General features: G+C 53.3%; 1 protein-coding gene and 1 long non-coding RNA gene across 2 annotated transcripts; both read left to right on the forward strand.

Moving 5' to 3' along the window:
* Nucleotides 1–9,698: 9,698 nt before the first annotated feature.
* LOC119096966 (uncharacterized) lies at nt 9,699–12,002 on the forward strand. The gene is made up of 3 exons (XR_005094107.1): nt 9,699–9,912; nt 11,446–11,573; nt 11,980–12,002. It is a non-coding gene; the product is annotated as an uncharacterized LOC119096966 (long non-coding RNA).
* Nucleotides 12,003–12,010: 8 nt separating this feature from the next.
* On the forward strand, nt 12,011–14,077 carry LOC119097547 (annulin). Its single transcript, XM_037220579.1, has 3 exons — nt 12,011–12,107; nt 13,026–13,255; nt 13,808–14,077. The coding sequence occupies exons 1-3, from the start codon at nt 12,077–12,079 to the stop codon at nt 14,075–14,077; spliced, it is 531 nt and encodes a 176-aa protein (XP_037076474.1). The 5' UTR covers nt 12,011–12,076.
* The last annotated feature ends 340 nt before the right edge of the window (nt 14,078–14,417 follow it).

Raw genomic sequence — 14,417 nt, forward strand, 5'->3', positions numbered from 1 at the left:
TAGTAGTAGTAGTAGTAGTAAGTGGCGTTAGATTAAGTGGCGTTAGATTAAGTGGCGTTAGATTAAGTGGCGTTTCTAAGGATATTGGACAATGGCACGGTCAGTGCTATGCTTTTGTGACGCCAGCAGAAACATTCACCGGAAAAAAACGTTACCTTCTTTCGTTATTGTCATGTGCAAGACGTCTGATACAAAATAAGGAAACACTGTCCGGAGGAAATGCCACCTTAGCTGTGTCTTTCAAATACCGACATGATTTTTATTTTGATGTATTTTAACCCAAACTGAACCATGTTTTCAAACGTCATTGGGGCAGAAAAATAAAGAAACATGATCATTTCACCCGTTACTGAAAAGAGCTCGCATATTCGCACATATTCACGTTGGCGTTTGATGAGCGTGGACTAAATGTGTTTGAACTGCTGTTTCTAATCGTGCCTATCGCGAAGTAACCGCAGGCAGACAGCTGCCTGCCTCCTTACTGCCCTTCAAGAATTATTTAATGATATGGAATGAATGATGAGCGTGTCATGGAGATGTTTTGCTCTTTCCGATACTTTTTCGTGTTTAATGTAAGCTAGGTTTTGGTGATGCATCTTTATCAATACCAACTACCTGTATGGCATTCTCCATCAGGGGATGGGTGCTTCATCACCCGACTCAGAAAGGTTCTGGAAACCAGCAATGATTGTAGTCAATCATTGATAATTTCTCTGGCTATTTGACTGAAAGTCTAAAAGGAGACGGGGAACAATCGTAGATGATGCTTGCGACTGTGAACTTGATATGCTCGCTGTTCCAAGCACATCACTTCAGCTCCCAAACGCTGATTAAGTAACTGCTCTGACACAGCAAGTCAAACCCACGAATCGGTTCAAACTAGCCATGCTGCATAAGCTTCCACATCACGGAACCACGCCAAGAAGTCATATTACATGACTTCTCAGAGACTGTACTCGACAGAAGGCAACCTAACAAACCACCACCACGCTGCGGGTCAGCCACATGCAGTCATTTGACACTGGCGCTGCTTCGAGTCCCGTGGGCAGTCGCGGCTCCGCGCCGCTCGCGCGTGCGCCGCCGCGCGCCCGGCCGCGGTGACGGTCTTTTGTGCTCGTGCGCCAGCCCCTTCAGCCGCCCACCCAAATAGAGGCTGCGTGAGCGGCCGGGAGCACGCGTGACATTGAGCCGGGCTGGGCGGAGCCACTCTAGGGGCAGGTCACCGGTGTCCCTCGAGGCCGCGGTAAACAAAACACTGCACGGGCCCACAGCGGCCGGGGCCGGGGCCCGGGCGCGTTTGAACTGGCGTCGGACCAGGCCGTTCATCGTGGATCTTGTAAACGGTACAGCCGGGCCACCAGCCCGGGTGCAAACGGGTGGAGGTGGACTTCGTCATGCCGGCCGCGCCTGGCTAATTTAATCCCAATAGCATCAAGAACGCCTGTCTGACGTGCTCCGCATGCAACGGCCCCGTCTGCTGCAGTCGAACACGCGTTTGATCTCCGGTGTTTTCCTTGAGCCGCATTCGTGGTATCGCGTCTGTTACAGTCTCTTACCTATTTGCTTTGCCAGAATCAATGCCGCTCTGGTCAAACCAATGCAGGTTCATGCAGCATAGAAAAACATTGGTCAGCTCTGTTAATAAGCGCCGCAGTTCCTGTCACGGAAAGGTGTCCGAAAGAACACAGAGTTTTTGCACGATTGAAGCAAGCGCTTCATTGCTTGGGTGTGTCCATGGCAGTGTCCATTGCCTCAAAACGTACGAAACCCACTAATTACACGAATTCATTCGGTTGCTGGAGCTCGAGAAGGGCTGGTGTGACAGAGCTGTATGGCTAATGGAAAATCCGGATGTGAAAGGCAAATGCTGTGTTTTTACTTTAAAAGGTGTTTCTTTCCCTCGCCCGGCTCCCATCCGTTCACAGCGTGAGGTCATTACCACGCGTCCCTGAGTGGCTGACTGCCCTGCGGCAGTCGCTGCACGCTGACGAGTTGGCGGGACCGCCCGCGGGCCACACCGCACGCTGTGTTTGAGTGGAACGGAGCCTGGCGCCGCCCAGCTAAACACCGCACGGCTTATAATGGAGAGGGTGGCTGCAGTCGGGGACGAGCTGGCGGGAGACGTGGCGCCGTATTTACGGCGCCGGGCCAGGTCCGCGCTTCTGCTGGTTTACATCCGTCCATTGTATGGGCGCGGTCGGCGCCCGGTTCGAGGCGATCGCGGCGCGCTGACGCACCGGGTAGCAGTAGCCGAGGCACGCGCCGGCTCCACCGGAGAGCGACGCCAGCGCTCCGCCACCGAGCGATCAGAGCGAGTGGACGCAACGGGTAGCGGTAGCCGGGGCACGCGCTGGCTCCACCGCAGAGCGACGACGGCGCCAGAGGCCGGAGCGCCATCATTGCTCGAGAAAGTGCCAGATGAGCAGGGGATCTAGTACTTTTGAGAGTTCGAAGGTGTTTTCTCCCTGCAGTTTCCGTTGTGATGATTTTCGCAAAGTTGGATGGACTCGTCCCCGTTCCACACGTAGCGGAGCTCACGCAGAGAATAAAACTGACTGTGCCGACAGTTGAAGGAACAGAGTGCCTCGGTGCTACCAAGGGCCCGCAAAACATGTATCGTTACAAATCGACACGAAGCAGACACGGCGCCACAAGACGTCCTCCACAGCTAATGATTTTATTGGACACAGTTAATAATTAACTGTATCAGGGCTTCGCGGCGTAAGTGACGCGATCGGAACATATCTCGCTCGTGATTCGACGATCCTTCGCGGAATCTTGCGCACCGCATGAGCCTTTGACTGGCAACAGATCAAAGCAATAGTGAGGAGCTGCGATACTGAGAGGGTCATCGACTGTATGTGTCAGTGGATAATGTAATAGCACTGCCACAAAGCAGTCTTTAGGGGCAGCGGTGTTCAAACTATGGAAGCATGACCTAATTTTGTGATCTTTTCTGTTAGGTCGAGGACACTCCGTCTGAAAATGTTTTAGCATGCAAAACCACTAAATTAACAAACATGGATCAACAACGGAGTAAAATTAAATCAAATCAAATTTAATATGCAACCAAATGCGTCCTCACCATACCATATTCTTGTGCCAGCCGTGCGCTGCCGGCCAAAATGTAACCGGTGCTGAGCGAGCGGAATTCACCTTACGCAGCGCTGCAGCGGGCACATACTCGGAATGGGTCTTACACACGAGCATGAGGGGAACAGACAATGTCAAAAGGCAATAGAGACAGGAGATGTGCTCTCAAACAATCGGCTCGATTCCTCTTACAACGTCGTCGTTCTACTCTCCAGATGTGGTAGTGGCTTGCGTATGTGGCGTGGTGACTTTGGGTTAGGTCAAAACACGAAAGAACGGCTAATCACGCAATCCGTGATTTCCAGGCAACCCAGCCATATTGTCAATGCTGGTCACAGTCGCCTTTTTGTAGGCACAGAGTACGGCATTGACATTCAAATATGGCTTTGCAGCTTAAGAGGGCGAATTTTGGAAAACGGGGTCCACATTTCAATTCGGGTGTGACTTTCTTGCGACGTATATGTCAATTTAAATTTAAACCCACTGGGCGTGATTGTCCTGCTAACAACGCTTTATGACGTGGTGGTCTATCATGGAGCGCCAGGACTTAGCGTGCCCAACCGGGTGACGTGCTACAGCACGCCCCACCTGCCGAGCTCCATCAGAGCAGTGTGAGCAGAGCAGTCTCGACTACGCTTTAACACCCATTGGATCGGATCAATCACAGCTAAATGTTGACGCTACCTTTCAACACTGGCGACGCTGGGCGGAGAGTTTTGCTCTCGCGCAGGGCGAGAGCGTGGAGGGGCCTGCACCCAAGCCAATACATACCTCACTGTCAGCTCCCAACTGAAGCCGGCCGTAAGGACTGGTGCCCAGGGGCTTTGGTATCCTGCGACAGAACCCTACGACCAACCCACACGCCAGCACTAAAGTAACATTCCTGGCTGCAGATAGCTGAGCATTTGCATCATCAAAAAGCTAACACAAGCAATTTTGGTGGCGAAGTAGACGAGGTTGTCTCTTACGTCCATGTTAAGAGTTATGTGCTATGATATGGTGCCATAAAGTAAGCAAATAAATTACTTATAAATAAACTGTTTTTCCGATGTTACGGAAAGTAATTTGTTACTCTCGTGTAAATGTTAGGGAGCTCGTGATCAACTCTCTCTAAAGTGAGTTACGGAGCTTGTACCGATCTTCACGTGCATCAAACAACACCAAAATCAACGGCATCCAAGTCAATTTCACGCCCGCCCGAAAACGATGGGCTACGTCTGTAGTTACAGTTTATAAGAGCGTGTCGTCAACCATCAGGAAGCGGTGGTCCCACGGGTGCACCTATACAGTGAGTTGAGTAAAGATTATGACAAAGTCAAATGCGTTCTAAAAGTGCGGGCGGTTTCGCTACAGAGGTCCCGAAGTTCGTATCAGCGAAGGAAGGGGCACTGGTATAAAGTAGCGCCATCAATCTGTCTCATTGCATTGGCAAGAATCAAGAACATATTTGACAGATAACCGCCTCCGCCCATACAAACGCCTCTAACTCGCGCTGCGCCCTGTCTCCGGCCGCCGTCAGTTTGATCACATGTTGGACGTGCGTTAGGAGCTGGGCTGGCCTACTGCCAGACAGCTCTGCTGACAGCGCTCCTTTAACTGACATTAACTTGCCTCATAAACCACGTGTTACCGGCTAACCGCAGGTTCGTGCCTCTCAGATATAGGACAACTCCTTCCTTTGCTTACACTCTCGTAATGACTCTGATCTAGCTCTCCTGCGTGTGAGAACGGAGACGCGTAGGCGGCGCCTCCTGTACAGCGCCGTACAACTCGACAACAGCTTCTCTCCGCGATTACGCACTTAATCATTCGCGTCTTTCATGTGTAAACTGTGCAATCACTTAGCATCAAATATATATATATACATATATATATATATATATATATATATATATATATATATATAAAGTGTGTGTATGTGTGCGCGTCCCTTTATGTACTTGAGGTGATTGTGCCCTCGATGTTTGATATTTGCTAACTGTTTGATTGTTGCTACTAGTGCTTTTTTGATATGGTTCTCCTCTGGACCTTATCGACTCATACCCGGAGTAACCATTTTATGTTGGAGAGTGTTTCAAACGTTAAAACAGACATGCATACAGACGGGAAAAAAATCATTAAAATCCGTGCTGATGCACATATTTCATGAATTCCCGAAGCCTTCAAACGTTAAACTTACCTAAACTCTCCGTCATTCAAGAACATTAAGTCAATGGATGTAAGTTTTTGCCATTTTAGTTACTTATGACATGGCTTGAAAAGTCAGATACGATTCTGGTAATTCTGGGGAATTCTAGATTGACGTTTGTAATTTTTTTGTAACTTATGGTTTCAGCAGTTGTGATCAAGGTGCTGGCACATGTTGGGTGGATGCCCTAGGCAGGGCTGCACTCCTGTGCAGTTTTATAACACATTTTGCCTCGGTAAAGACCCCAGGGATCGTGTATTCGATATTTATTACCGAAATGGTGGCATTAGCTCGTTGTTCCGCGTATTACTGGCGCACCTATGGGCTGGACACCTTACAGATGCCGGTACTTTAGGCTGCACCATGCAGTTAGTTTCTTCTCTTCATCTGTTCTGGCTGCTGAAATCTAACACCAGTTTTTGAAAACACCCCTAACTGGCCGGTTCGCGGGTGAGTCACAGACAACACCACGACGGCGGGAACGGCCGCGGGCTCTTGGGCTCACGTTGGGCAGCGAGTCCTCGGCGATTTTGGGGAGCTGGGGAATCGACATCACGGCTGAGGCGTCGCATCGTACCCCGGGCGCCGTGAGACGAGGTCGGCACGTGAACCAGACGACCCACAAAAATCTAAAATCCGCGAACAGACGGTGCTCAAACGCCACGCTCCACCAAGAAACTAGGAGTCATGCCGATGTAGGGGAGTTCTATTGGCGGTGAGGCGGAACGGAAGCGGACATTAATGTACGCTCAGAGTACAGCCAGGCTTCCTAGGCTGAATGTCCATTGTTCCTCCCCCCCCCCCCCCTGGCATGCCTTAGGCCACAATTTTCCCATTTTCCTCAACAACCCGAGCACTTTTTTTCAAGCCAACCATTAGCAAATGAGGGCCCGTTTTCAGCCGTTTAGACTGTTGGATCCTACGAGACATTTAGGGGTATACTACAGGCCAGGAATTGAACGACAAATCGGACATCCTTGCAGCCTGACGACTGCCTCCTCCACCGTTGGGGCTACCTTACCACAGAACTCATTAATTCCACCCTTGGTAACCGTCCCTCCTTTCAGATCCCTACACCCTACGCTATACCACCTGATCTCCTCTACCCCCCGCCCCCCCCCCCCCTCTCCGCTCGTGATCGCCCGTCACGGGCCCGCCGAGCTGACCTCAGCCACACGGCACCTGACCCTCCCCCGACCGGGGGGGAGGGAGGCAGGGGGCGGCCAGGAGCGCGACCGTGCTGTTGGCCTTGGCACGGAGGCGAAATGTCAGCGGCCGGGTAACCAGCGGTTACCGGCGGTCAGCACGCGGCAGGCCGACCGCCTCCCGGACAGTCGGCTCGCCCACGGCTAGACAGGCGCCTGACGGACAGGCCTGACACTTGACACACCAAACACCTGACACTTGACACACCGTCTGCACACTGAACGATAGCCGTGGTGGTCGATAAACAGCCTGAGCTATGGCAGACGGGCTTACCGCCTGGCGGCTAGGCCGGACGACTATCAGACAGGTATTGACCCTGCCAGACAGTCTGACGCAGGCAGACAGGCTTGCCGCCTGGCAGGTGGGCCGGGCGACTATCAGACAGGTCTTGACCCGTCAGACAGTCTGACGCAGGCAGACAGGCTTGCCGCCTGGCAGGTGGGCCGGACGACTATCAGACAGGCCTTGTCCCTATCAGACAGCCTGACGCAGGCAGACTAGAGGATGAGCACGGACACTGATGAGCAGCCAGACCCCAAGCAGATGGATCTGGTCTCTGGCAGACAGTCTGAACACGGACGGTCTGGTCCCTGAAAGACAGGCTTGGTCCTTCAAAGACAACTCGACTTTTGTGAAACGGTGCATCGCCTTTGTCCAATAGCCTCACCAAAGGAACTTACCTAGGCCTTGGCAGAGAGCGTGGTCCCATAAAGACTGATGTTTTTGTAGGCGGACGGCTCCGTCACACCCGAACAAGTGCCCCAGGTAGACATCGGCGACTCCCAGACAGGCTAGCAGTCCTTGTCAGTCCGGTGATCGCTACTTAGCAAACAGACGATTAGCCGCTCCAGACAGACCACACGTGGCCCTTTTATCGGGCCACTGAAAGGCCCGGCAGCAGGTCGTATTTCGCCGCGCCGGTAGGCAGGTTCGACGTGAATCACGGCGAGCTGTTTTCATCAGAGAACAGCCTGGGCAGCGGCTGTCGTAGGCGGCCTGTTTTCGCCAGACTGCTGAGGGCCACTTGGGACGTGGCAGTCTCTCCAAAACATAGGGCGACTCTCTAGGACGAGTGTCGTGCTCGTACAGCGGCAGCTTAAACGAGCCTTCAAATGGCACTGTTTTGGACACTACTGCGAAGATGGCTGAACTATGTAAAGTCGTGCAAAAACCTCGTGTAAAGTCGTGTAAAGTGGTAAAGTCGTGCACAGGTGAACTTTGAGTGAACATTTTATTTCCTTGTATTTCAGTGTAAATTAACGTTAATCCGTTCAAACGCCAAACCAGATATCACTTAAGTGTTAAGGACCACACTTGGTGAATCACGATGTTCTTCTGCCCTCAAAAGATCAGAGCGGGGACTTAACTTCAGATCAGACCAGATCAGAGCGGGCACTCTTGGATGTCGAACTGCGAGGACTGGATGCCACATATTTTGCCCGCTGCATACGAACATTCGCAGCGTTCGACGACAGATGTCAAGCGTGTTCCGTTAGGCGCCGTACTTGCATGGTGGTTATATGGAAGGGTATCTACGTGACTACGCTCGTGAGCCACTAAAACAAGCATTATTAAGGAGGTCAAACTAAAACTTTCTTCGGGTAGCTGAATCAGACAGCGAAAGCCTTCGTCCGGTCTCTGCGGTGTTGCCGCAAACATATACAGGATGGGTCGAGCCTGTTATCGCCAAAAAGGAACGGCACTAAAGACTCGACTGGAGGAATGAACAAAACAAGGTGCTGTGAAGGTGCTTCAAAAATGTGTCTCTTTTTAAATGGTGAGGCGGTCAGAACCGGACGGCCTAAGCGTTCACGTTTTCTTTTGAAAAGTTAAGGCCTCCAATGTGGCTACCAACAGGATACATCCGAATACGTGCACTATTGTCAACACAATCTACCCATAGTCATCAGACGCCTGCCTAGCCACCAGCGAGCAAATTTCCTTAGCGTTTCTGACAACCGTGCTGCTTTTCACGGTTTATACCTGTTCGAGCAACAACAAAAAATGTCTTTGTAACAGCTTACCACTGATGCATGCTATTCTTATTTCTGTCCAAAATTAATCAACGTGATGCGCTCCAACTTACCTGCATAACCCGACAATGGGTCTCCTTTTTCAGACCGCAAAATCACTTAGAAGTATAATAAACTGGCATAAAATTGCGCAAAATTTATAGTGCAAAGTTGCGAATTGGCCCGCTTCTGCCGTGATGTGATTTAACTTTGAATTGACTATTCAGGTTATACTGTACAATTATGACTATTCAGGTATTACAAGTCAGGAATGCACGGTACAAATAGTTTTAAGAGGTAGCGATAGGTCGTTGCTGGGTTACCCTACCCCATTCCCGCCAAAATTTAAGAGACAAGTGGAGTGCCTCGCTCAGGCGCCCCCCCCCCCCCCTACGAGGAGGCCCATTTTGTCCAGGAGATTCCTGGGAAAAATTGTCCCCACTCAAAATCCTTGGTAACGCCTTGGCTACCTAGCAATACAGTTCATCCTATTCAGGCCCACCCACTTTGTCCGAGGATAAAACGGCACCAGGCGAATTGTTACTGTGAAATACAATCCTGTTGCCTCACCTATTATCAAACGCGAAATTGCGTGGCGATGAGGACATTCAGGGATATTTATACTGAGAACGGCGTACTCATGTAAAGGAAATTGTTCTTGTCTATGCAAGCCATTAGGGTGCGCCAACAGCATTCGATAATTTTTGACAAGAACAAAGGCCAACGGCTAATATGTATTTTTGGCTTTGACCTTGCTTACTGGTTAGTATATTAAATTAGGTGTTAAAGCCTGGCCCACATATTTTCGGCTTAAGACGTTGACAGAGTGTCCAGTTCTCAATATCTGACCTCTGGATGGAGAGCCGGCAGTGACACCACCTGGCGGGCGTCCAGTGACCCGTCAGGCGGTGTCACTGTCTGGCCTGGAAACGACATACTGAGCTTCTGCTCGCTAGAGTGTACCCTTGTGGTGACACCAGCTGACCTTGCGTCAAAACTCTCAGCCGTCCCATCTGACAGGGCCATCGTCTGCCAAGTTTAGCAGCAACAACCCTCGCCCCACTTCGCAGTGACGTCACCCGCTGCTCCTCAGCGGAATCGTCGGCCCCATTTCGCAATGCCATCGTCGGCCGCGTTTCGAGGCGGTATTGTCCGCGCTTTTCCGCGGTGACGGCGCCTGCTCCGTTTCAGCAGTGACCAGCCAGCCGTTGCTGGATGGCGCGCTGGTCGTCACTGAGCTGGACCTGTGCGTCCAGAGGAACGCCATCGAGCACCGCACGCAGCGCTTCGAGCGCGGCATCACCGGGCCGGCTCTGGTCGTGCGTCGCGGCCAGGCCTTCGAGATCTACATTCGCTTCAACAGGAAATACACAGAGGATCGGGACAACATCTCACTCATCTTCAGCGTCGATGGTAGGCGGAATTGCCTTGTCTGGGAATATTTCAGCCGGGGTGTAACCTAACGTAACTATCAGGATTTCACCTGTTATTTTACCATGTCGCCAACCAGCCAAAGCATTTCACCGGCACAAAGGCAAAACAGACTGGCGTGTAGCTTTGTAAGTTAAAAGCACCTATGCCCACATATTCATCCTGAGTATTTATCCTAAGTACCAGCTTACAATCCCTCCTTTCACCGAGCTGACTTCAAACAAGTTTCCGTTGAGGTCCGTCTGGGGCCAAGAATGAAAGGTTTTGCGTTGAAGTGAGGGGGCCAGCAGAGTTCCGGGTGGTCTCCATCCGCGGCTCACCGGGGACCAGGTTATCACCATTTAGGGACGCTCAGAAACTACAAGGGTCAGGGGACCATTAGGTATCACCGAGTAGGGCGCGGGAACGTCCCGGACGCTTATCAACCATGGACTACCGACACCGAATTCCATCCGCCATCCTACTGTTCCGTCAAGGACTGTCGTCTTCCCGTCCTGACGAACCTTCCGCCCAGCGCCGCGCGACCCTACCTGCCTCCCCCTTCCCTGGCATGGCCGGCGGCAACCGGTGGGACTGGGGTCACCTCGCCGCCCACGCCCCGTCGGCCGCACCGCCCGGCTGCCCTCTGCCGCGTGCCGCCGAGCGCCGCTCCAAGGTAAACAGCGGCGGGGGCGGCCGGGCGGCGCTGGGCCGCTCGGCTCTGCAACCGCGGTGGTATGGACAGGGCAGGGGAGTGGGGCTGACAGCGCACGGTGATCCAATGCATCCTGTTAAGCGGTGTTGCTGCGGGGATGGAATCTGGTTAGACAAACGGCGTCGGCGCTCATGGTTATGTGGCATATTTATTTGTTTCCCTTGCGATATCGCTCAGACTGATGCACTGTGAGTGTCCGATATGTGCAGCTCATGCCAACTGAAAGCTGCATTGTGCGGAAGTCTGCGCGCGTTAAAGCTATAGCATTCGAAAGGCGGCGCAATGTTGCCTTTTCCGCTGTTTTCCCCTGTTTTGTATTGCTTAAGATTTAGCCAGAACCTTTTGATTACATTGATTTCTGCTATCGGCGCCCGCGCAGTGCTTTTTCGTGAGTTCTGGCCACACCATCTGATCGTGAAATGCCGGGTAAACAACAGCGCCTCGCGGTGGAAGTCTGCCGTGCCATAATGCTCGGCACAGTCCGTCCTGCCCCCTGACGCTACCTGACCTTCAGCGCGGCGGCGCTACCGGTCCCAGGTCATCCAGTCGTGAACAATTGGCGAACGCCTGAAATGGCTCGGACCCAGCTCGTCACGGTTGGGTAAATCCGGATCCGAATCCGAATCCGAACCAGCTGAACTATCGGGACACACCGCACGATTTTTCCACGCATGTGTTGTTGTTGCCTGAGTCTATTGTTCGCACAGGCTGGCCTCCGATTGCCATGACTGGCCTAGCGGTGTTACAGCGGTGCTTCTGTGGTTTGGCGGGCGCGACAGCGTGCTCGCGCAGTTCTCTCACGGGATGATGTGGTTCTGCAGGCGTGGAGGTGCCGTCGCTTGGCCACGGGACGCTGGAGGCCATTCCGGTGACCCGCGAGGAGCCCACCTCCTCGGACGCCTGGCGCGTGCAGATCGTGCAGAACGAGGGCGACAAGATCACGCTCAGTGTGAGCAGCGCGTGAGCCTCGAGTCCATGCCGTCGGCTGCCGACGCTGACTAGTGCCTGGCGGCTGAAAACGGTCCGTTGAGCCCCGCTGTCCCCAAATCTCGCTCCAACCTGAAGGGTACGACTTCGTGCCGCTCCTCCCTGGTGTTGTGTTGTGTTCCTGGTACATGCCAGGCGATGTGGGAAAGTGAGTAGCCGATGTGCCCTCTGTTATGAAAGCTTGCCTTGAGTGGGTAGATTATTCATCGCTTGCGTCCGATTTTGGTGGATTTCTTACCAAATCCGTGCAAGTTTTCACTGTTCTCATCAGTCCGTAAAGCTATCACCTGTACCCACATAAGACGTTTACGTCGAAGAGGTTGCTGTCTATGTCGGAGTCGCGTCACCCAGCCCTTTTGGACACGCAGGTGACACCATCAGCCAAATGCAATCGTCGGAAAGTGGAGGATCGACGTGGACACGAAGACGGGCGACCATTCATTGAGCTACACCCACCCGGACGTGATGTACATTCTGTTCAACGCCTGGTGCCCCGGTGAGTCTTGCCGCAACGGCGTCAGTGATGACGTTCAACAGTGCTTCGTGCACCATCTGTCTGACGCTCTGTGCAGCTCAGGGGATCGCTGTCCGGCATGTGCATACCACTGGCGGGCGTCCGCTGAGGCTCGCGCGAAGAGTCAACAGGAGAGTTCCGGAGACCTTGATGGCGGCCGGGAGAAAGGACGGCGTCTGTGTGGTCTGCGTGGAATGGCTGGGCTGACTGGTAGAGGCTGCGCAACATTCGAACCGTCGCTGTCCCGGTGTGGCGCTGCACTTTGGCTCGTGGCATTGACTCTGGTATGCAAACCGCGTTTCTGTTTACACTCTGTGGCTACATCAACAGTCATGAATTCGTTTCGTGCTGCAGAGAAGGCCTGTTTGGTCGCCAAGTCGCCAGCTTCACTTGTGACAACTTGACGAAATCTGGGCTGTTCTGGTAGTGGGCAATGCTCAGGAAAACTAGCACTACATTCGACTGCCTGCGTTTTTTTCATCCCATTCCACTCAAACCGTTCGTTTAACTCAAAAGCTGGAATTGTTTTAATGTTTTATATTTCCTTATTTCAGCTTGGGGCTACTGCCCGACGCATCCGCGCTGAGGGTGCATTCTGTACGCCAGATGTCAGTTTCTACTGCGTGTCTGCCAGCCCTGTAGTGACGCTTGAAGCAATGTCCCTTGTGCACCAGATGACAGTGTGCTCTTACTGAACGGCGCGCGTTGAGACAACGTCCTCTGTAAACCAGACGAGTGTGTTCCTGTCGGACGGCACCTGTTGAGCTGCTATCCCCCGTGCACCAGACTACAGTGTGTTCCTGTCGGACGGCACCTATTGAGCCGTCGTCCTCTGTGCGCCAGACGACAGTGTGTTCCCGTCGGGCCGCACCTGTTGAGCTGCTGTCCTCCGTGCGCCAGACGACAGTGTGTTCCTGTCGGACGAGAGCGCCCGGGCCGAGTACGTCCTCAACGACGCCGGACTGCTGTACCGCGGCAGCCACAGCCGACTGCGCCCCACGCCCTGGAACTACGGCCAGTACGAGCCCAGTGTGCTCGACTGCTGCCTGCATGTTGTCGGCAAGGCGATCTGCAGCCGCCTGTCGGATCGGGCCGATCCGGTGGCCGTGACCCGAGCCATCTCCGCCATGGTGGGTACCCCATGCATCCGATAGTGCAAGATTTCCGCGTCGCCGTGGTCTCAGAGCGCTGCATCGTACTGTGTGCGCGGGATTTGGCAAGGTGTGTCACTTATTGAGTTTTCGCCAAGTTTCAGGTGACGTATCTGTTTCGTTCCCGCGCTGTTTCGCTTATTTCTCTGTTCTGTTGCGGTAGGTGGCGCACCGTGTCGCCTTAGACTTGAAGATGGCGAACTTGTGGCTCCTCCGTCACGAAAGGCGGCGCTGCTTCCGAAGCTTGCTGCGATACTCACGCCATAAACCCGACTCTTCACGAACCTGGCTTAGACCGAGAGTTATGCTGGACGAGTGTTACGATTGGTCTGCAAGTCTACCACCCGTGCAGCACCCGCAGAACGTCAGCCGGCGTGCGCACGTCTGCATCCCATCATCCGTGCTGTCCTGCTCCGCATGGCCTCAGCCGGTCTGTGCTGTTTCGTGCGCCCGTTCAGGCCTGGGTCGGTCGGTCCCACACGCAGTTCTTGTGTCTGCGCGTCACAGACCGCCTGGTGCCCACCTCGCCAGGTGAACCACTGCGACGAGAACGGCGTGCTGGTGGGCAACTGGAGCGGTGACTACGGCGGCGGCTCGCCGCCCAAGTGGCAGGGCTCGGTCAAAATCCTCCAGAGGTACTACGACACTGGGAAGCCTGTCAAGTTCGGCCAGTGCTGGGTGTTTGCTGGCGTGTCGACCACAGGTCAGTACTTCGAGCGGCAAAAGCTGCCCCAGAGTGCGTCGAGGCAGGACAGAAGCAGCGCTCTCAACTGCTACAGTGAGTCCCGCCGCTTTGAGTAGACCATTGCACAGTGTGTTGCCCGCGCGCTGAACACAGTGACTGCAGCCGTTGTGACTGGTGCAGCAGAACTTATCGCACTTCGCTCAAAAGTCAGGCTTAGAGATAAGTGCTGTAAGACGCTAGCATGAACAACATGATGCTCATCCTGTTTACTCTCTTGCATTCTTTCCTTTGTTTCGAAGGAACAGAGTTGATAAGAGGGCAGTAATGAAAACAAGCAGATGACAGGAATACCGGTAGCAGGTAATCTATGGCTGCATGTCCTTGCTCAGGACGCAGGAACCGAGGGGGGCAGTGGGGGCAGTTGGCCCCCCAACTTGAAAGCTAGGGGCGGCCGCT

This window comes from Pollicipes pollicipes, unplaced genomic scaffold (assembly GCF_011947565.3).
Source record: "Pollicipes pollicipes isolate AB1234 unplaced genomic scaffold, Ppol_2.1 Scaffold_4295;HRSCAF=5057_pilon_pilon_pilon, whole genome shotgun sequence".
Classification (NCBI taxonomy): Eukaryota; Metazoa; Arthropoda; class Thecostraca; order Pollicipedomorpha; family Pollicipedidae; genus Pollicipes; species Pollicipes pollicipes.

Coding starts and splice junctions, on each gene's coding strand:
- LOC119097547 (XM_037220579.1), top strand. CDS start 12,077: ATGTACATTCTGTTCAACGCCTGGTGCCCCG. Junction 12,108..13,025: donor GTTCAACGCCTGGTGCCCCG/GTGAGTCTTGCC, acceptor TCCGTGCGCCAG/ACGACAGTGTGTTCCTGTCG. Junction 13,256..13,807: donor CCCGAGCCATCTCCGCCATG/GTGGGTACCCCA, acceptor CCACCTCGCCAG/GTGAACCACTGCGACGAGAA.